The 22,724-nt window shown below is 39.9% G+C and overlaps 1 protein-coding gene across 5 annotated transcripts in view; it reads right to left on the reverse strand.

The window, feature by feature from the left end:
• Positions 1–22,724, reverse strand: part of WDFY3 (WD repeat and FYVE domain containing 3) — a 125,001-nt gene that overhangs the window by 82,890 nt on the left and 19,387 nt on the right. For all 5 annotated transcript variants that reach the window (XM_083520388.1, XM_083520387.1, XM_083520390.1 and 2 more), the window contains 10 exons: positions 16,895–17,105; positions 10,710–10,833; positions 10,206–10,315; positions 8,469–8,630; positions 7,826–8,018; positions 5,363–5,549; positions 4,814–4,980; positions 3,729–4,196; positions 2,524–2,625; positions 354–547 (listed from right to left, as the gene is read on the reverse strand). In XM_083520388.1, the coding sequence (XP_083376514.1) occupies positions 354–547; positions 2,524–2,625; positions 3,729–4,196; positions 4,814–4,980; positions 5,363–5,549; positions 7,826–8,018; positions 8,469–8,630; positions 10,206–10,315; positions 10,710–10,833; positions 16,895–17,074 (1,887 nt within the window). In that variant the 5' untranslated portion in view covers positions 17,075–17,105. Of the gene's footprint in view, positions 1–353; positions 548–2,523; positions 2,626–3,728; positions 4,197–4,813; positions 4,981–5,362; positions 5,550–7,825; positions 8,019–8,468; positions 8,631–10,205; positions 10,316–10,709; positions 10,834–16,894; positions 17,106–22,724 lie in introns of those variants that run through there.

The following is a 22,724-nucleotide window of genomic DNA, read 5'->3' on the forward strand; positions in this document are numbered from 1 at the left end:
TCTGCTGACTGTCAGAATCTTAATTGGGGAATCACTTAAGCAAAAAAAGATGTTGGCTAAGTGAATTCTCGAAGGTTCATAAATGTGAATTATATTTTACAGAGAAGGTGAAAGAAGTGGATTTCTTATTTATTTGATAATTATTATTATTTTTCCCTCAAATAACTTTTCAGTATTTATTTTCATGTTCATTTGTGCTGCCTGAGTACATGAATAAGATCAGTTCAATTTATCTGCCCCCACAAAAAAGAAAGTTTGAGATCAGTGATGTGAAGTGAGATATAATTGCATCTGAAACAGTAATTTAATAAGAAGTGTTAAAACATCCATACATTTTTCATTAATGTACTTACCCTTAATATGTCAGTCTTCAACTGTAATTCTGTAGGTGGAGCAGAGTGCATTAATCCCAAGAGAGTCCCCATGTCATCGTCGCCACTTGGTGATAACACCAACTGCTGGATTATCATCAGTGCATGTTGCCTGCATTGTGGATATTTTACTATGTTATGTACACACCTTGCTCCACCAAACTCCCTGAAAATGCCTACAATGAAAGCAAAGACAGTGGAATAGGTATGATGCCACCAGGTAGATCTAGGCAGCACTTTCTAATGAACCACACTGGCACAAATGCTTGCAATTTCTGGGATCTCGGAGATGACTGAAAACATTTAAAATTGGATATAAAGGGTCTTACTTAGCTTGCCACTCAAGAGGATAAGCACTAAATAGCTGTAATACAAGCAAACATAAAATAGGATCTGCATGTTCTTGGTAATTCTGCAACTTCATTCAAGCTTGAGATATTCTACAGTGCAAATATTTATTATTTGTTTAATACATTTATACAGTACATTCTATATCCTCTTAAATCCAATATGCGCCTTGGCAGCTTACAAAAGTTAAAACCATGCAAAAATTAAACCGCCAGAAACCTAAAAATAACCTAACAGCATATAAAAGCAGAAACAACAATCACAGCTTAAAATAATCAAGGTGCTCAGAATGCCTGGCTGATGAAAAGAGATTTTGCCTGGTGCCTTGAAGTTAAGGGCTGGTAGCAGGCAAATCTCCTCAAGGAGGACATTCCACAAATGGGGTGCTGCCACCAAAAAAAGACTTCTCTTATTAAAAGGAAATTTTCTTCTAACAGATGGTAGCTGAAAACAGGGAATCTGCCAATGATCTCACTATGCAGGTAGGTACGTGTGGTGGAATTCCCTTATGTGCTTGGTCCCAATCCACTTAGGGCTTTGAATTTGAACTCTAAATGAATAGTCAGTCCGGGAAGTCTCTAAAAAAAACCCAAAACTGGGATGATGTGATCAGAGTAAGCAGCACCACTTAAAACTCCAGAAGCCAACAGATACTTAAAGCCCAGTTTCAGCTACATGCCCCTGTCCTACCAGACTCTTATTTCAGTTTCATTCCAAAGTTCTACCCCAGCCTTTGACAATCTGCTGACATCCTATGTTTTTGACTACAACTCCCATTAGCCCCAGCAAAGATGGCCATTTTATTCCAGTGATATGTCCAGTTTTGCCATATCTCTTCTTGCCCTTGTTCAAGCACTTGGCCCCACCTTAGAAGACAGTATTGCAAAACTAGAACTGAATGAGCTCAGGTGAAGCTACAAGAGGCTCCATTGGGGAAGGGGGCACTCATGCACACTTTCAAAACACATCCATGAAAGGGGAAAGGAGAAATGTTGAAGCAATTACAGTGGTACCTCCCATTTACGAACGGTCCTCCTAATGAACTTTTCAGGCAAAGAACTCCGCAAAACTGGAAGTAGGTGTTCCGGCCAGTGAACTTTGCCCTGGAAAAGAAGCCGAACGGGGGAAGGACGCCAGGGGAAGGGCGCTGGTGGAGGGAGGCTCCATTAGGGAAAGCATACGCCTTGGCTTAAGGACGCTTCGGCTTAAGAATGGACCTCTGGAACGAATTAAGTTCGTAGGCGGAGGTACCACTGTATTTCAGGCGTGGACGAAGATCATGATCCGTGATAAGGTCATGTTTTGTCAGGGAACAGAAGTTGCTAGACTGCAGTAACATGCCAGTAGTCATATTCTTCCTATTGTCAAGACCAGGCTAATACAAACCTACCCCACACTAAGAAGCAACCATTTATAGGAAAAGGCTATTGATTTAACTTTTGATAGACTGCGGTTATCAGGAGACGCAGGTGAAAGTAATAATTCATCACTAAATATATTTTATTCAAATGAATGCATCTTAAAACTACAAATTTAAATATCTGAAAGGCACCATTCTAGAATAATCTTATCCTCTGCTAAGGGAAATTCAAGCAAATCTGGCCAAGCAAATTAAACAAATTCAGTATTCTATTAATGTATCCTCCTTCCAAGAAGGTCAAAAAACCTGCTTGACACAGCATTTCCACATCTAAACAGATTACATAACTCTATATTGGTCTTTATGATTTAAGTGCATTTCAAGGGCAGCTGTCAGCATTAAGAGACATAGGTTCATTCGTTGTAACAGCCATTTGCCAAATACCTGCATTTGTGTTCGATCCTTGAAGCAGTACTGTCAAGGTCTCCATAACCAGCAAAGCAAGCTGCTTTTGGTCTTCAAATGAACTGTTGTTTCTTGAGTCCCCTAGAAAACAATTTCGAAAAGCTACAATGAAAGAAAATGCAGTGTATATATGCCCATGCTATTACCAAACTGCTTATTAATTCAGAGTATCGCTCCTATATTATATGTGCTGGCTGGTGTACAACGATCACTTTTTTAAAATGCTTAATCATGGCACAGCAGAAGAAGGGGGCGTTCCACTTTGGTACACTGAGCCTGCCTATACTTTGCATCCAGTGTGAAGTATTGGGATACAACTCAGCGGCAAGTCTATAGTGCATCACTATGTCACTCATGTGCATTTTGGTTTCAAAGCTAAGTGAGAGTTTAAAAGGTTCTAGCAGGTTGTTTTACTCTTGTAAGCAATACCAATGTCTCGTGAGATTCTGCTGAAAACTACCGCATTTTTCGCTCCATAGGACGCACTTGTTCCCCTCCAAAAATGAAGGGGAAATCTGTGTGTGCGTCCTATGGGGCGAATGCAGGCTTTCGCTGAAGCCTGGAGAGCGAGAGGGGTCGGTGCGCACCGACCCGTCTCGCTCTCCAGGCTTCAGGAAGCTATCAGCAAGCCTGGGGAGCTTGCGGAAGTTCACGCAGGGCTCCCTAGGCTGCAGATAGCAGCCTGCTGCTTGGAGCACGGGGCGCCCTCCGGAGGGCGCCCCGTGCTTTGCGCAGGTGTCCGCAAGCCTTGCGACCCCGGCGGGAGTTGCTGCCGGGCTCGCAAGGCTTGCGGATAGCAGCCTCTTCTGGGGGCTGGGGAAGCTCGGCTTCCCCTGCCCCAGCCCCGCGGCTGGGGGGGGGGATTTTTTTTTTTATTCATTACCTCCCCAAAAAAGGAGGTGCATCCTATGGGCCAGTGCGTCCTATAGGGCGAAAAATACGGTAACTGCCTCTTTTGGGGAGAATTCGAAAGGTGGTTTTGGAGGAGGGCTGATGATTTAAGGAATAAGAGAAATCTGAACCTACATAGGTTTTATGGGCAATAGCATATTTTTTTGCAAAGTAATGCAAGACAGGTAAGCATTTCCAATAGTATAAAAAGAGGTGATAAAAAAAGAACAAGATAAAAGCAGGATTTGAAAGAAACCTTGGTCAGGGGTGGGGGAGGAAGAGAAGATAATTACCTTGATCATTCAGAGACTGTGTAGGCTCTTTCAGAAGAGCTGCATACTTATGTAAAAGGTTCACCATCACCTCCAGGAGTCCCACCTCCCTGAAGACGTCCTTAAAGATGTAGTCATGCCGTGTGAACTTAAGTAGTGTCTTCATTGCAATGATGCTACATGGGTAAGAGGTGCTGGATTTTAAGAGGATGCTGACGCTTATCAGTTCTTTGCAAGGTATGTAATTCAAGCTAAACACAACAAACTCAAGCATCTCAAAGTATTTGGCCTGTACTTCTGGAAGCTTGGAAATTTTCTCTGCAAACTGGGACAGAGTGTGCTGGGATTCCAAGATGAAATAGTTGGCATTGTCGGCAATGTAGATATTTAAGATGGCATCAAGGATAATTTGTGCAAGGTAGCTGGTTTTTGCCTTCAGGAAAGCATTCTGTAGGACAGAGAAGGCTTGGATATTCCTCACATTGTGACCTACAACAGGAAGAAGGGAAACTTTACAGATCTTTACGTAAAGATTATTCTTCAAGCATACAGTTCGTCACACTTTATTCTCTAATGCAAATAACTGCATGGGAACAGAGCCTGCAGATGATAGTAGTGGAGGCTCCTCTTTTTTAAGAATAGCCACACCATTCCCAGAAGGGGGAGTGGACAGGAGGCAGCCCCCAGGATGATTAGTATGTGTTGGAGGGTTCCAGTGGCAAAGAATGGTGGGAAAGAACATAATGTATTGTTCTTACATAGTATGGTATCCTATGTAGGCTAGGCATAGGCAGATCCAATCAATACCATCATCATTGTATTTTATTTTACAGTGCTAAGCAATATAAAATAGTAACTGAATATCGGTTTATGGGTTGCCTCAAGAAGCAAAGGTGAGCTTGTGGTAAAGTAGAGGGTCAAGTGGCTCACACTATATTATGGACCGGAGGTCTGAGAAAGTTTCTGATCCTTCCTAATTCTACACTGTTAAGAATCTGAGATCACCATCAATTCCAGGTCAAGCCACTGCAAGCAAATTCAGGACTGTTAAATGTCAGATTAAATTTTGCATGTAAAGGACTTCTTAAAAAGAAGAGAAAGCTCACCTTTGCCTGCAGGTTGTGGGACGGCAAATCCAGGCAACAGAAAAGGTGCCCCCGTAGTAACACCAGTTGGCTTTAATTCATTGACACCATATGTTGTTAATGAGGTTATCAAATTCACCAAGTCCTTCAGAGCATCCTTAGATTCTGCTTCTTTTGCTTGTTCTAACCTGCAGGGATGAAATGCACACTCATCTCAAAACAAGGCCACTCATTCAAATCAAAATTTGGAACATTTTTTAAAAAATCACATCCAATTTCATGTGTTCACCATAAAACTTAGTTCTTACTTAAAATAACAACCCACAATAGGCAACACTACACCACATCAAAAGATTAATTACAAGACTAGCAAGACTAAAACCAAAACCCTAAAATAAAGTGTAGTTTCAATTTGTGACATACCCCTCCTTGCATTGTAACTTATAAGAATCTACTGAATTGGTGGCATTCATTTTTTCAGCTCCAAAAATGATATGTCAACACAGATCTTGCTAGGATGAAAATTGCATTTGAAGCAATAAAATAAATTTGCAAACCTGGTTTGCATACCTGAGTAAGAGATCAAAGAGGAAGTTGTATCCTTGCCATATCCTAAAATCATCTAAGAGTGTTTGGGAGACATCACTGGAATCTTTGAGGAAGCAAGAAAGGCCAGCAAACATCTCAACTATTTCTAAGGGAGAAAGGTCATCCGATTGTTGCATGTTTTGAACACATGTTGACAGGCATTCTTTTTCTGTAAAGACAATAAAAACCCCCCAGCATTTTTCATATTATACAAAAATTACCAAGCACAAGTGTTCTCATACATGATTATCAACTAGTTGGTATCAATCCATTTTCAAGAATGATCTTATGTACTGAACTAAGAGCTATTTCACACATTGCAAGAAAATAAAAACAGATGGTTGGGACACCTATATTATGCATGTCTAGGAAATGTACAAAACGGGAACTTTGACATCTGCACATATTCTACATACATTTGCAAAGCTCACACTATACTAGAGCAGATGTGCAATTTCCCCTTTCACCATGTTACACAGAGCTACAAATCACATCCACTTCTTGCCATTTGTCCGGATGTGCAAAATAACTCACAAATAAGAACCTCAATCGTATCTCTTAAGAAAACACATTTTCTTCACTATGCATCTTTGAGTGTCTGACTATATCTTGCAAAATGTGAAAACTGGAAAGGCAAGATAAAATGTTATTATATTATATTATTATAGGTAAAGGGACCCCTGACCGTTAGGTCCAGTCGTGGACAACTCTGGGGTTGCGGTGCTCATCTTGCTTTATTGGCCGAGGGAGCCGGCGTACAGCTTCCGGGTCATGTGGCCATCATGACTATGCCGCTTCTGGTGAACCAGAGCAGCGCATGGAAACGCTGTTTACCTTCCTGCCGGAGCGGTACCTATTTATCTACTTGCACTTTGACGTGCTTCTGAATTGCTAGGTTGGCAGGAGCAGGGACTGAGCAACGGGATTCGAACCGCGACCTTCTGATCGGCAAGCCCTAGGCTCTGTGGTATCTATACCACAGCACCACCCATGTTCCATAAAATATTATAATTATTATTACCTCTCTCTCTCTCTCTCTCTCTCCCCCCCCCCGTATACTACTCTTCATTTAAAAACTGCATTTAAAAACTGCTGTCTATATAATTGTAAAAATTATAATTATAACTAAGAAATAATTATAACAACATGTTGAAAAAGAAAACACCTTGAACACTCTACCCAACATTTGAACAGAGTTCCAAGCATAAGCACCAGTGGCCAACCATTCTGGCTTAGAAAGTAACCATGCAATTCACCCTGCCCATGACATCTCTGGTACTGTTACTCCCAGAGCAACAAAAGACGAGGCCAAATCAAAGGCAACCATGTCATATGCATATTGAATACAAGAACTCCACAAACAAATACATACAGAAATAGCGGGAATGTCCTAGCATAAGTGCAATTTGCACTATAAAAGATAATGGCTTCTGACTGTGTTACTTATCAGAAGGAAATCTGCTGTGTGTGTGTAGCTCTTTATCGCTTGAAGAGTCTACATTTGGGAAAACGAAAAGCCTTGGATAATCTGAATGCTTTTATTTGCAACAAGTGTGCTCTTATTCAAAGCATGAATATAATTTGGGTGCCATATATCCATGTTACAGCAGAACTAAATTACAATTCCTGGACTTTATTTTAAGCATGAGTGGATGTATTTGAGCAGAACTCTGTATGGTATACTAACTACAAAACTATAATGGCATAAGGCAGTGGCATAATTCCCTTCAATCTGTTACAAATGTTCCACGGAAGAGACAGGAAGCAGTAAAACAGAAGCAACTACCCAAGAGCTGTCTCTGCAAGAATCTAATGCTCTATTACACGTAGATAAGGAACAGGAACTACTCTTGGGAGCTTTCAACATCAGTGGAAGTGGCAAGCCCACAATCATTCATGTAAGAAACAACTGTGCATTTTGCTAGCCAATACTGAGGTACAAAAAATAGGTTCTTCTTCCTATAATCCCTTTTACGTCATCGTTACTACCAGTTTAAACCAAATTCAGTTTCCCCAGCATGTACACAATATGCAGTTGTTCAATGTGCTCTGCTGGTTTACTGAAAGCACATCATCTATTTCTGTCACCTTGTTGAAGCAACAGAAATAGGAGGGTTTATGAAACATCTGGTGGGATGGCAATGAATGCTAGACATGTCACAAAGGGGACAGCAGGTTCGATGGCCCTGATTCAGCGTTAGGCCCGTCCTATAATTTTTTCAGTCGCGGCCCCACTGTTTTCAGGATAGGCACCACCACCTCAGTTATGTCCACATGAGTTAACACATCAATATTCTTATTTCACAAATGAGAATTTAAAATTAGGGATTAAGACCAGAGCATGGTCACCCAGACAGAGAGAGAGAATCTAGCGATGATAGAAATTATTACATGACTATATTGAGAGAAAAACAAAATCACAATACAGCACCAAGATATACCAACCGTGAATGTATTTCACTACATTGACACTAAGGCCATGACGTGATATGGTCATTAGGACTTCGCCTGCGCTCTTTCTCCAAGGCAGGTTATAGGGAGGGCACCATGAGGTTATTGCACTGAATAGAAGCTGAAGATCATCCTTTTGAGCAAGTTCTTCCGCCGGGGACACAAAACTGCAGAGTTTCACCAAGATCTGAAACAAAAGGCCATTATAGGAAGCTCATATAATTGCTACCATAAGCATTCTGTTTATTGTAATTTTCATTTAAACTTGGAGAAAGTAGGTAGAGTTAAGCAGCTCCTTGGAATCAGTTCAGTGTAACAATATTAATTTTCCAAATGCCACCATCATGGACTTATGGAAGTTTCTCTCATCAGTAACCAGCTTTATTTTTTAAAAATAAAAATAAAATGGGGGGGGGGGTTGCAACAAAGAAAAACATGTAGACACCAAAAAAAAAGGTAGGTAACAGAGAAAAAGTAATATAGAATAGCAGGATAATATAACACCTTGATTTGGCCTAGGAATTGTAGAGTGTATAAGCGTGAGTGTAAAAGAATTCAATGCAAGAACCTTTTTTCCCAATCCTTTAGGAGATGAAACAGAATTTGAAATGTAGTATTGTGGTTACAACTCATTTACCTGCACAAACACTTTCTGCAATAGCATTCTACGTTCTGCTAGAGGCAGCTCATTCTGGGCTCCTCCAGCCACCTCAGGCACATGTGGAAGGTCAAAAAACAGATAGAGACATTTCACAAGCGTGGAAGGCACTGACATAGTCGTCATGCAGTCCACTGTTTTCTGAGGGAAGAAAAAGAGTGGAGACAAAATGTTAGCGTAGCATTCCTAGCACAATGCAGTTTGTTCTGAATTCCACCTACTCTGTTAGAAATTATCCAGCTATGCAGCTTCTAGAACCTTTATGTGGAAGTCGTAGAAGCAAGTTACTCTGAAAATTTTCAGAAGAAAAAACCATTATCATTATCAAAAAAGGAAAGCTTTTAGCAACATTGATAAACTGTGCACACACACACACACACACAGAGGAACAAGCTGAGCAGCCCCATCCCATTTCCCAAGTGGAAAAAGAGCTTCAACCCAGGAAAGAGTACCAATGGGAGAAGCTTAGTGCACTTCTAAGTAGCTGGAGAATACACACAGAGCATCATTTTTTTCCTCAATGGAACACTCTGGCACCTGTTTCATTCATCATATTTTAGGTTTTTTCTTCCCTTAGAGGAGAGTACGACAGAAGGCAAGGGGAATGGGATGATCTAGACCGAAATAGGTATGCTTCAGGTATGCTATGCTCACCCTGCTTCTACTGGTTGTAATTTGAGTAGGAGAAATCACACAGTAGAGCACTCTTGTTCTGAATGCTCACCCCCATCTCATCTTGAGACAGGGTATACAAGAGATGGTATACAAAGTCCATCAAAACCTAGTGCACAAAATCTAGTGCACACAGTCTGCCCTATTATCTTAAAAATCGCAAAGAACCCAACAAGCCCCTGCGCCATTGCATTAGAAATTGCACACAATGATAAACGAGCTTCTCTCAGTTTGACGTTAAGATCTGCACACCTCCTGGGTATATAACATTGAGGTAATATTTTGAGTCATCCTTGTCCTCTCCCACCATAGTCAGATTCTACACCTAGAAGCTTCCCTTTCTTCTTTGTAAAATGCATGATCTGACCATATCTTATCTACGCTATTAAAGCCTCCTCTTTGCTGTCTTTTAGCCTACCACCTCAGGCTAAAATCATTAATGCGTTTGGGAAAATAATCCCCCCAATAATAATAATCACTGTGATCATGTACAGATTATATTCATTAATCACTGGCCATTTTCCACAATGTGTTCTTTTGCCTAGTCTGTTGAAGAACTCCCAACACCAGCACTAGCTTTCCCTGTCACATGCTACTCAATGAAGCTCAGTGAATATCATTCCACCTTTGCTGTCTACATCAGCTTTCACCTTCCATGCATGATGACGCTCTAGCCCCAAGCTTTGGAGTTCTGACATGCTATATAGAGTATGCAGTTTCATGTGTGCAATGTTTTCACATATACACATATTTCCGAAAACGAATGGTGTGGCCTAAAGCTATGTGCACATAAGACACAACAGAGGATTCTAGATCAGACCATAACCTTTTAACGTCCAACCTACAGAGACGCCTAACAGGACTTTACAAGGTCTTTCTTCTTCTTTTTATCACTGGATGACTTCGCTCACAACTGCTTAGAAAAATGGCAAACAATATATATCTCTTGTGTTTCAAAATCCTCATTTGCTAAATACAAATACCTCTAAGAGTATTTATAGGTACAGGCTACACAGTACCAGATTCTGTTCATGCATAACTAACCTGTCCAGATGAAGCTAACAAGTTAATTGTAGTAAGCAACATCCAACCTCTACTGGCTTCTTCACTTTGATTGATCTCCAGAAACTGGACTATGGCACGACTTGCAGCCTCTGGAGTTAATTACAAACAAAAACAACAACAACAGAAGAAGATAAGCAAACACAATGTTAAAACCAGTTTCTACTTATACAATATTAAAGCCAGTTTCTACTTATACCATATATAGGCAAATTGTTCCTTCTCATGTTCCAGCTGCTTAAGAACTCCCATCTTGAATCCAGTTTTGCTATGAAGTGCATAATCAGCATGAAGACAATCAAGACTCACTTTCCTTTCATGTCTAATTACACGCTTGTCCCATTCATACTTTGATGAAGGCAGGTGAGAATCATTTACTATCTTCAGTGACAGCCAAGAGTCAGTCATCTCTCGAAGAATGTTGTTATGTGAATATTCAACTTCTGATTGGACAAAGATAAACTAGGTGCTATGGTATGAATTTACCTGTAGACTTGTTAGAGGCTCTCCGCCGAATTTCAGTCACCATCAATCGTGACACTTGTGTTGTAAACTGAAGGAGATCTGAGAATTTTTCTATCATTGTACTAGGGGGTGCATTTCCAAATACCTGCAGATAAGAAAATACTATGAACACCACAGAATTTATGGCAGGATCCAACTAAAGTGACTCGTCAGTGGAAGCCCTGGAGAAGGACTTCTGCAAGTGCAACAGAGCTTCTCGCCACCTCTTGCACCTCCCAAAACTGGCTTGAGGGGTGTTGTGAGAATCCCTGGAACAGCAAGGCAGGAGAGGGGGCACCATTCCATCAATATGCTGGTAGAACGATAATCTTAGTACAGTGTTGAATTTCTCCCCAGAAAATAAGTTTTTGCAGACATATAAGTCCAGTCACCTCTTTAAATTGGAGCATTAGATGTTTAGAGTGCAAAGTCATTGAACAGAACTTTGATTGTTGAATACCTTCCCCTCAGTGTTGAATTTCTCCCCAGAAAATAAGTTTTTGCAGACATACAAGTCCAGTCACCTCTTTAAATTGGAGCATTAGATGTTTAGAGTGCAAAGTCATTGAACAGAACTTTGATTGTTGAATACCTTCCCCTCAGAGATGCAGTTGGGCTTCTCCCTTGTATCCAATTCAACACTGGGTCTCAAGAGAAGCCTTCTTGTCACAGACCTTTAGGGGTGTTAGACGTCACATGCAGCTTAATACAATAAAACCATGTAGCATTCAAGTGACCAAAAGCCCACAGCATGACTGCTGCAACTGCATGTTGGAGGGGTGAGGGAGGGGTCTGTATCTGTGGGTCACAGGAAGAAAGAGAGCTGTTTTGCACTGGCCCTGACCCCTGGTCCATCAAGCTCAGTACTGACTACAATGACTGGAAGCCGGTCTCTGGGGTTCCTGGCAGGAGTCTTTTCCCAGTCTAGCCCAAGCGTACTCAGTGCAGAAAGAGCTTTTAAGCTCTCTGCCTTGCTGGGGGTATATGTGTGTTTAAGGCAAGGGTAGTGTTCTCGATGCTACCAGCATGAGTTTGACCAAACTGCGGGAGGCAGTGGAAGACAGAAGTGCCTGGCGTGCTCTGGTCCATGGGGTCACGAAGAGTCGGACACGACTAAACGACTAAACAACAACAAGGCAGGGGTAGGCAACCCGTGGGCCAGATGCGGCCCAATTGCCTTCTCAATCCGGCCCCCAGATGGTCCGGGAATCAGCCTGTTTTTACAAAAGTCCTTTTATTTAAAATGCATCTCTGGGTTATTTGTGGGGCCTACCTGGTGTTTTTACATGAGTAGAATGTGTGCTTTTATTTAAAATGCATCTCTGGGTTATTTGTGGGGCATAGAAATTCATTCATTCCCCCCCCCCCAAAAAAAAAAACAGTCCAGCCCACCACATGGTCTGAGGGACAGTGAACCGGCCCACGGCTGAAAAAAGTTGCTGACCCCTGGTTTAAGATCTACTCAGGATGCCGGTTCTGGAACGGTAAGGATGCCCACGTGGTGGCAGTCCAAGTATACACAGAGCCCTTGGAACCGAACCCCTGCGTAAGTCGCGATTTATGAGTTTACTCCTGTGTAAGATGCGATGTCATGATTTACTCATAAGTTTAGAAAGTAGCCACGTCTAGTCAAGCTCTGCCTGGCGAGAATTCTAAAAGCTTCCCTGGAGAAAGGCAGAAAAAGCTAGAGGAAACAGCAAGCGAACATATACAGAAGTAGGAGTGTGCAATATCTGCTTAGCAGACAGTTCTTCTTACTCCTTGGCTTCCAAAATTTCTAAACAAAGGCAACACTAAGCTTCACATGCTTACATTTCACACAATTATTATTACTTGATTATTTATTAATTCATGAATTGCCTTTGACACACATCCCAAAGTGATTTACAAACATACCATAGGAATGTTTATATAGGGAGGTTTTTAATGTTTTATGTCATACTGTGTTTTAATTTGTTGGAAGTTGTCCAGAGTGGCTGGGGTAACCCAGTCAGATGGATGGCATATAAATTATTATTATTATTATAGCTAAAAATAGTTTTGATAACAGTACAATAAACAAGTAAATGTAAGTTTAGAAAATACAAAATGAACACCTAATGAGTGTATCTTGTATCCCGGGTCTACAGTTCAGCAATACTACTGCTCCACTTCCCCAGATTTCTAAGCATCTGAGAAAAGGTAATTTTGCTGGTGTTAGTATCATGGTTAGATACCATGCATTCACGGGTGCCATACAGCACATATGCAATGCCGCCACTGTACAGTTCCTTGCCATATAAATCTGCTAAGTTCAAGGTATACACCATTGCTGTTAGTGTATGAAGTCCAAAACGGCATACCTGAAGGACCACCCTGTCCCTTATACACTGACCAGCATACTGAGATCATCTGGGGAGGGCCTGACTATCTCTTCGCTACTACGTGTTTAATTTCTGTGCAAACTAAAGCATTTTTAGCTTAGCGGCACCAGTGCTTTGGAACACTGCCCCTATTGAAATCAGACAGACACCTACAATTCTGATATTTCATGACCTGCTGAAAAGTTTAGCTTGCTAAGCATTTTTAGAGAATCTGGTTGATTCAGTGTAGGTCATTTGTTCTATACTTTATGATTTTATTATTAGCTTCTAACTTTATAATTAGTTTGTTGCATACCACCACAATAATTTTTAATGAGTTGGTAGGTTATAAATACTCTAATAAATAAAATGAATTATGTCTTATTTAGTTTGGTCCTATGCATATGTGGGGAGTGCAAAGACCTAGGGGGTATACTGAAGATTAAGGCTGCAATCCTATACCTACTTGCTTCTAAGTAAACCCCGTCAACTTCAATGGGACTCACTTCTGCCACTTATCCCACTCCCTTGTGTTCCTGCATCCTTGCTCCATTCAAGGATCATTCACTGTCCTGTCATAATGCCTAATAAAACATATTATCCCTCACTGGAAGAATCTGTGACCAGAAAGAAGAGGAATATCAAGAAGATTGGAAGAAATTTAAAGACTATTTGAATAAATATTGTAATATTAAAAATTAGAAATTACTTGAAAGTACCAATTAGGCCTAGGATTAAATTAAGATTTCATTAAATAAATGAGATCTATGATGTTAAGAAAAGTTAATAAATTTGATTATAATTAGAATATTGTTTTTTGAATAATGATATTGGAAAACTGCTACATCCAGTTACAAGGAAATTCAGATGGGAAGGATTAGAGGAAGTCAAGCAATATGTTTATGAGCTTGGAAGTTTAATTAATCAATTTGTATTGTTTATATTTCTTTGTTGTCATTTGTTGTATTTGTTTTATTTCTCTCTTGTTCTTTTTTATTTTTGTTTCATTTGTTTTACAGTATATGTTATATGTGTAAGAAACTTAATAAACATTATTGGAAAAAATAAAATAAAACATATTATCCAGTAAAACTTGCAGCTGGACTTGGTTATACTTGGTGGTTGTGGAAAATACATTCCATATAGCTAGGAACAAAAAAATTTTTTTACAGGAACCAACAAATACAATTGTTCCTACACTTACACTAAGGCTGTCTATGGCTTTTGATCATGCACCACTCAGAGAAAACCAATATACTGAACAGCAAAATGTAATAAATACACCACAGTAATTTGGAAAATAACTTTGTTATAACAGAAGCAACCACCTAGATCTGTCTGAAACATGATCCAACAAAAATGGAAGTCTGGGCTTTGAAATAGTCTTCCTCCTCCTCACTCATTTGCAGCCGAAGGGCATGCTTATTTTCCATATTTCATCATATTGATCTTCTCTATCTTTAAATCAAAAGCACTTCGCTGCAGTTCTTACAGTAAGAGAGTAAACACATGCCATATATTTGAAGCTAATCACTTAAGAAACTTTGAGGCTTTTATTTTTTAATAAAAACAAAAAAACCCGCAAGCCTATCATTTCGGCACCCTCATACTATGCGCACAATTATGCCACTCTTCAGGAACATTAAAATGCATCATTAAGTATTCAGGATTGTGCAAGTGTTGTGACAAGAAAACACAACACGTTATGAACCAAAGCATTGTTTACTGGCAGAGACCTTTTCAGTACAATGTCCACATTTTACACTTACACACACACACACACACACACACACACACACACACAAATCCTTGCTGCTTTAGCTCATTGCTATTCAATCCAAAATCACCCCATAGAGCACCCAACTGTATGAAAGGCTCTGTCAGAGAAAAATAATCTACAATTACATAAATGGAACGGTTTTAGAAGAGTTCAGAAACACAACAATTTTACTAAAGATGCAACATGGATTGTTTGATGACAAGCCTCCTGAGACCTTTCCATGCATTACACAGTTTGACAAGGACCCAGGTCACATGTAGCATGAAGGTAAACAATACCCATGTGTGAATGAGCAAGATAAAAATCAGAACCACTTCAGTCCTCCTCCAGTCCTGCAACTGCCACACAACCCGGAGCTACGCCATTGTTTGGCTCAGCATTACGTCTTAGCCAAAGTTCAGGATTTGTCTCCCCACAGTAAAACCACAAGTGGCAAGCCACAAAAAGATTTTTTTTAATGAAGATTATGAATAAATTGACAATGAAACCAAAGTTAATATCAACAACATGCTGCTCAGTAAATCAGTCCTTTCCTGTAAAATGTTCTGTGGATTAATCTTCAAACTCATATTTGGTGTCCTTAAAGATGTAGAGAGGAAAACCAAACAGTAATCCTTAATTTCAAATTTGCTCTCCTAAGAAGATGTATGCAGAAAGTTAATGGGCTGCATGAGCAAATATTTGGGGTTATGTCCCTAGTAGTTGCAAGCAGATACACTTTAATTATTACATGGTATACATGGTCATTCATAAAATATATGAATTATGAAGTTGGAAACTCGATTTAAAATTTATGATTTACATCAGCTTCTTTCCTTGTGGAGCTAAAATGCCTTGTGGATTTAAAAAGCAAAGCAAAACTCAATCCACCCTGTTACAACGGCCTTTTAAATAAATCCATGGAAGTTACTAGCCTGAAACAAAAATTACTACTCTGCCAAGGGCTGGTAAGAAGAGAGACAGAGAGATCCACCCTGCTATGGCACTATGGCAGCCCACTCAGTTTCTATGGCACATGCAGAAAGGAAATGGAGCACTGCTATTCTCCTCTGCCATAAAGCTATCACTCAACTACTTAAATACAAGACCTGATCTTATCACAATACATAAACAGCTTCATCTAAGCCTTGTATTCAAGCACTAACCTGGCAGCCCTAGGGACAAGGAACTGCATGCAGATAAGTGCATGAAATTCAATGCCAGCAACTGTGGGGCTGCTGCAGGAGTGACTCTTCAGTGGTTATTACAGGAAACCTTGAACCACATAAACCTGATAAGCAACATGCACACACCCATAATCAATACATATTTTTGTAGAAAACTCTTGGGGGGGAATTCAGAACTGTATTCAGGACTATTACAAAGGAGCTAAGACTTGTGAGCAAAGTCGATACAAAATCCTCTTCGGGGGGGGGGGGATGGTCATAGTATTTAAGCTGACTTTCATATTTAAAGTGGAACAGAATGGCCCAGGTGGTGCGGACAATCTGTGATTAGGATTTGCAAGCAAAATCTGGATGATCATGGATGCCGAAGCAGTTTGTTTCCAGGTGGGCAGTGGGTTGGACTAAATGACCTCTGAGGTACCCTCCACCTCTATTATGCAAGGGTTTGATTTAGGTTCAAAAGGTTCAACCCCAATTCAGAAACAGTGATGACTTAAATTTCAGTCATTCTCAGCCCAGTATCTGTCCCATACACCCACTTTCAAATTCTCTGTATTCATGGGAAAACTCAAATCTACTAAAAAATCATGACATTGCTGTTAGATCACTTCCACATATAATTTGTCCTGGACGAATTTGATCCAAGCGTAAGGAAGTTGTTATGGCTGCAGAGGCAGGCAATGTACACGTTGTGATATTACACTGATTTAGATTCAGAGAAGGCAAAAACTGGCATTCCATTACTTAACTTTTAATCCATTTCCCCCCTGCCCCTCTCCCTACCCCATGCTCTCCATGTTCCATTAAAAAAAAAACCCAGCTTGTTTAGAACCCACATAATAAGAGCCAATAAGCAGATCTGAATTCAGATGGGCTTACCCTATTAAAAACGGGGAGCATCATGTAAAGCTTCTCTTCCTGTTCTTTCTGGGTCATGTGCCGAGGTGGATGACACAATTCCGTGAAGAGTCGTCGCAGATGCATCAATCCAAGAGCATTATCCTGAGGGCTACATTCCTCCTGCCGGGGTCGACCCATTATCCTTTTCACCATATTCATCTTTGCTGGTTTCTGAAACACCCCTTTTATTCTGTTCAGGGGGGAAACAGAGTAACAGAATTTGAAAAAAAAAATGCAAACTAAACAAGAAAACAACACACTTAGCTATAGATAATTTATGTGTGGTCAAAAATAAAGAGGGGGAAGAGGGGAAGAATATGGATCATTATTATATATTGAAGTCAGCTACATATACATCAGGGGCGTCCAACTTCCAAGAGCCTGCAATCTACTCACAGTATTAAAAAACTGTCAGTGACCTACCCATTGTCAGAGTTGTATTGGGGGGGGGGGCGTTTTGCTGGGGGTTCAAAGATCGACCAGGATCGACCAGGGACACACCGCAATCGACCTGTTGGACAGCCCTGATATACATTATGACTTCCTCCTACATATGGCACTGGCCATGAATAACTGGCCAAAAATTACAAAGCATAATTCTGAAGTATGGCTTCCAATTGAGAGAAACAGCAATATAAAAAATGCACATGCAATAATTAGGTAACATCTCCACTTTTTAAGGCTTTTTACACCATTAAGCTCAAAATGTCTTTGGGCAATGTGGATCCACCAATATTAATCCCATTGTGGAGCATGCAAATATATATGAGGATGCCCTCAGCAGCAATGCTGCCTTTGCATGAACTTCCCAAAATAAATTTACAACCCAAGTTTCTTTCAATGTTCTAAAAGCAAGTGATTTTTAAACACCACGAATTCCTCCAAAGGAGATTTTAAGTCAAAACCTGAAACTCGGGTCTTCCTCCATATGCCACTATCCCTCAAAGAGAGGAAAAACAAAATCCCAATACCAAAAAGAACAAGAAAAAATGAGACAAATCTTATCTCACTTATGACTAAGTATTCCTTTCACAGCCATTGTGGGAGCTGCATATGTGGCAATAAAGCAAGACCATATCCTTGTAAACCTGGAAAGGAACCTGAAAGTAAGCTGATCACAGCCCCAAACCAGAGTCATATTTGGGGCCATTCTAGAAGAAATATGGCGATATGCAATGTTTATATTGCAGGTGGTTGCATCTGTTTTTCTGAACTTTTTTTAAAAAAAACAACAACTCAGCAACAATAGTAGCCTGTGTGAGTAGGCCCAATCCAGGGGATGGGGTTTAATCCTTTCCCCTTGTGCCATTTCCTCCAATGGAAAACTCTCATCCCAAAGCTACTTTTTGCCTAGAGATAAAAGATATATGAGTGCCTATATATTGCTCCTCCTGAGAGGAACAGCAGCTTGGTCCCAAATCAGTAGCCCACAAATCTCTTATCCCTTCAAAATTGGCTAGAGTCGTTTTTCATGTATACATGCAACCCCCAATTTGGGGGATGGGGGTTTGCTTTCTGGGTCATGGTGTGCAATGATGGAGTGTGCATAAGCCCATTACACCCCCTTTTCCAGCCACTTCCAGGTCACCACAATGCACATGTGCACGGTCACACATCAATTGGATGCACGTAAAGCAAGCATTGCCTGTATGTCCAAAAAACACAGAACTAGAAATGCCTATCCTGTTTCTGGAAGGGGGATGAGACTACAAAACTTTAGTCCTGAAAGAGTTAAGCGCTCTGTATACACTAAACTGAGCGTTCCAGATTCAAGACACCAAGCTTTACTGAGTTTGAGCTCACATAACTGTAGGTCTATCAAGCACATATCCCTACCTAACCCATTTATCTTGGTTGGCTGAAAGAAGGCTTACTTAACGTGCACGAACACACACAGATTACAGTTACTAGACAGAGGCCACCAATTAAAGACTGAGTAGCCCAGTTTATGTATACTGTTTCTATTTACAGCAACCTAGTCATTTGAAACTGTCTTCAAGTACTAGGTTATTGCAAGTGATTAATCATCACAAGCCAAGCTGAAAAAAACTATCCATTCTACCTTGGGAATCCCAGTGGGGTGGTGGTGGAAGGGACAAAATATTTGCTAGGACCTAATTCCTAGTTTGGAGTTAACAAGGGATAAGATACATTGTGGGGCATATGCTGTGTATATCCTGGGTAAACCCAAAAAGTTCTGTCACAAAATTCTTCACCAATGAGTTCTATTCTGCACCACTGCTTACTTAGGTTGTCAATTTATTGTGCCTCCAGTATTCATGTGAAAGGGCACCAAGCTATGTGGAACACTGAAACTCTCACAAGAACTGGAAAAGCTATTAAGCCCTGCTCTGGCTTCTGGGACTACAAGGCATTTAGCCACATGCTTTCAAGCTTAAGTGGAAGATAAACGGTTGTTTACTTTATAATGGAAGCCAAGATTCTTACCATGTTGAATTCTACAAAAGGAACACATATTCTGAGCTTTCACACATTTGTGATACGCACACAGATCCCAAGTTACTGTTTGTTACGAAAGTGTCGCTCAATTCCTCTTACATAAAAAGAAACATGGAGGATATGTAATTTTCAACACCTCACTGTACTGTGACTGGATGTTACAACTGGACATCAATAAGAAACTGTCCAATAGAGCAAAGGGCACCCACAGAGTTCAGAGAAATGAAGTCAGAAGTTCAGGCACTTCGTTTTTTGCTTAGTTCAATCAGAATCTGTGTAATGGCGTACGAGTGTCCTTTTTGACATCCCTGTCAAAAAATATGGAGCTCACTGCATATCAAGATTTGAACTTGTCCCAGATAGAAACACGCTTCCCTAGAATACCTGTATGCAAATCTCTCACAATATATACCCAAACAAACAAAAGTTGTCACTGGAAAGGTTTAACACATATGGCAAGCAGTTAGTTCAGATAAAGTACCTCCAGGCTATATTAAATAATGCAGATACATGGGCAGGAATGTAGGAGATTAATATACATTCATCATGAATCATTACGATATATGATAATTTAGGGGTAAATAATACTGCTGCTTTCAAAACATTTGTTAAAAACAAAAACGGGCTAGGAAACGACTAAACAGCACACACTGTATTTAGTTTAACAATAGCTATTATAGGACTACAGAATTGGTTTGTTACTTCCAAAGGGTGTTATTTAAGCAAGCAAGCAGATAATTATCCAAACATTCATCAGGAGACTTTCCCCAGCTTTTTAGCTGGCATACAGAAATAACTCAGCCATTTCAAAACACATTAGTAGTAAGATAACATGAAACAAACATATATTTCTTTGGATTTTATAACAGTAACAGTAGAAGCAAATATTTATTCTCACTGCTGTCCCAAGTACTTCAGAAGTGTCCCTTTAACACAAATTCAGACCCCATACTATGTAGAATGAGAACAGGGTCCACCTTGCACCTCACATAACTATAAAAGATGGCCTTCAAATAAGCTTATTGAAATTTTCAGTGTTCTCTTCTTTAGACCAAATATGGAAACTGGAATCTCAAAAGATTTAACAGTTTAACTGTATTTAGCAGATGTTGAATTTGAAAAACAGATGTCTAGAAACTAATTGTTCCAAAATGTTGTTGTAGGGATGGCTTAAAGAATGAATATATATATATAATACCCAAGAATCCATAATTCACAGGTAGTACACAGCACGAAAACACAAACCATCAAAACTATTTCGATAAAAGTGCCAAATGCTTCAAGTAAACAGATGTGCATGCCCAAAGTATTTCTTCCTTAAACATATAATTTCAGTAATTATGTTGAACTGCAAAGGCCAAGCCAAAATTTATAGTTGTGCTGCAAAGGACCCAGAGCAATGCTCATATGAAAAACTTACAAACTTAGGCTATCATTTTTTTTTAAACCCCACTCCATTTTACTACAGACATGGTCAGTGTGCATGATCTCCAATGTTACGTCAAACTAGACCCATTGCAATATATGGACTTAAGGTCATTTATTTCAATGGGTCTGCACTAAATATGACTTTGTGGGATATCACCTTACATTTGGGAGAAAAACATACAAAAATTCTCATTTTCCTGATTAAGCAACTTCTGATAGAAGGCACTCAATGGCTGTAATACAGTGGTACCTCCGGTTGCGGACAGGATCCGTTCTGGAGCTCCAGTCAGATCCCAAGGTTTCCACAACCAGAGGTGCATGTTCTGTGCATGTGCATGGCACGTGGAGTGCTTCTTCGCATGCCAAGTGGCGAAACCCAGAAAAATACTTCCGGGTTTGCCGCTTTCGCAACCTGAAATTTACGTTACCCGAGGGTAACTTAAGTCGAGGTTCTGCTGTAACTTTCTAAAATGCAAGATAATCCACACTGGATTCTCTTCACAGGGAGAAAAGCTTCAATAATAACAATGTCTCTAGACCAGCATTCCCCAATCTATTGCCCTCCATATGTTTGGGACGGTAACTAATCTGCTTCAGTCAGCATGGTCAATGTTCAAGGATGACAGGAGCTGCAGTCCAAAACATCTGGCCAGAACCACTTTGGGGGAGGCAGCACTAGACAGCGAGAAAGCATCACATTTCACCAACAATTAGCAGATACAAGGGATGGGCTCCCAATAGTGTTACTGCAATCTGGAGGGAAGATGTGTATCCGTTTCAACTGATGCATTACAACTATGTAACCTTCATTAAAAAACAATCTGTGCTGTGTCTAGGATTCACTGAATTCTAAGCTACCAATTAGGATTTTAGGATGTACAACGGAACTGTCGCCAAGCAGCTTTCTAGATTCTATAAACAAGCTGGTCACAGTGGATCAAAAAATCTGGAAGAGATCCAGCAGTGATCCGACAGGATATTTCACATTTAACATTTCTACAAATTGAGCACACTTTATCCAGTTTGTGATAAACAAACACTAAGCCTGTGTAGCGTTAAATTCTGATTTGGTATTTAAAATATGCATTCCCTGTTATGTTTTCAACAATGAAGAGAGAGGATCAATACAAATCAGAAGTACCACCACCACTTGCACCAAGATATCTGCTGCAGTAAACATCTGACCCATGTTTCTCCAGCTGTTTCTCACAAAAGATTACTTTCACAGAGAAACTGTGTGATTTATAAACAGCTCCACACAAGGCATTCATTCACAACAGGCATATTCTAGGAATCTAAAAAGAACGCTAAACAATCATAAGCTATTCACTTTATATAGCTTTTAAAAATATTTATTTTTTCATAACAGTGTACAACTATATTAATAAGATTGTTAAATCAAAATGCAAAGTAATTCACAGACCTCTTGCAGCGGTGTATTTCTGAAGACAAGAATGCTGTACCACTTGTAAACAATGTAATGAATCACTGCTCCAAGTGTAAAACATTCAATTAAAAGGAATGAAACATGAGAACTAGAAATCTATCTATCAAGTTTTATTTTTAAATATTATTAGCATATACTCTGTATTAAATAGTTTGTTGAAACACCCCACCATGTTCATTTCCCCCATGACCCAATTTTCATTTCCCAGGCAAAAATGCAAAGCAGAAAAACCTTGGCAACATTTAACACCATTTTCATTGCAATGAAACAAAACATTACTCATGTTCAGCACAAGATCAAACAGAAGGAAGCATTTGTTGCAGGGATATTTTACGGCGTAAAAATGATCGCTCTGTCATTAAAAGAAGCATGAAATCAGCTACGCGTTTTGCCTCCTACATAAATGTTTGCCATCTTACCTGTGCTGTGTTTGTTTTGCACTAACAAATTCCAAAATGTTACACTGGCAACATG

This window comes from Podarcis liolepis (assembly GCF_965112155.1).
Source record: "Podarcis liolepis genome assembly, chromosome: 9".
Lineage (NCBI taxonomy): Eukaryota > Metazoa > Chordata > Lepidosauria > Squamata > Lacertidae > Podarcis > Podarcis liolepis.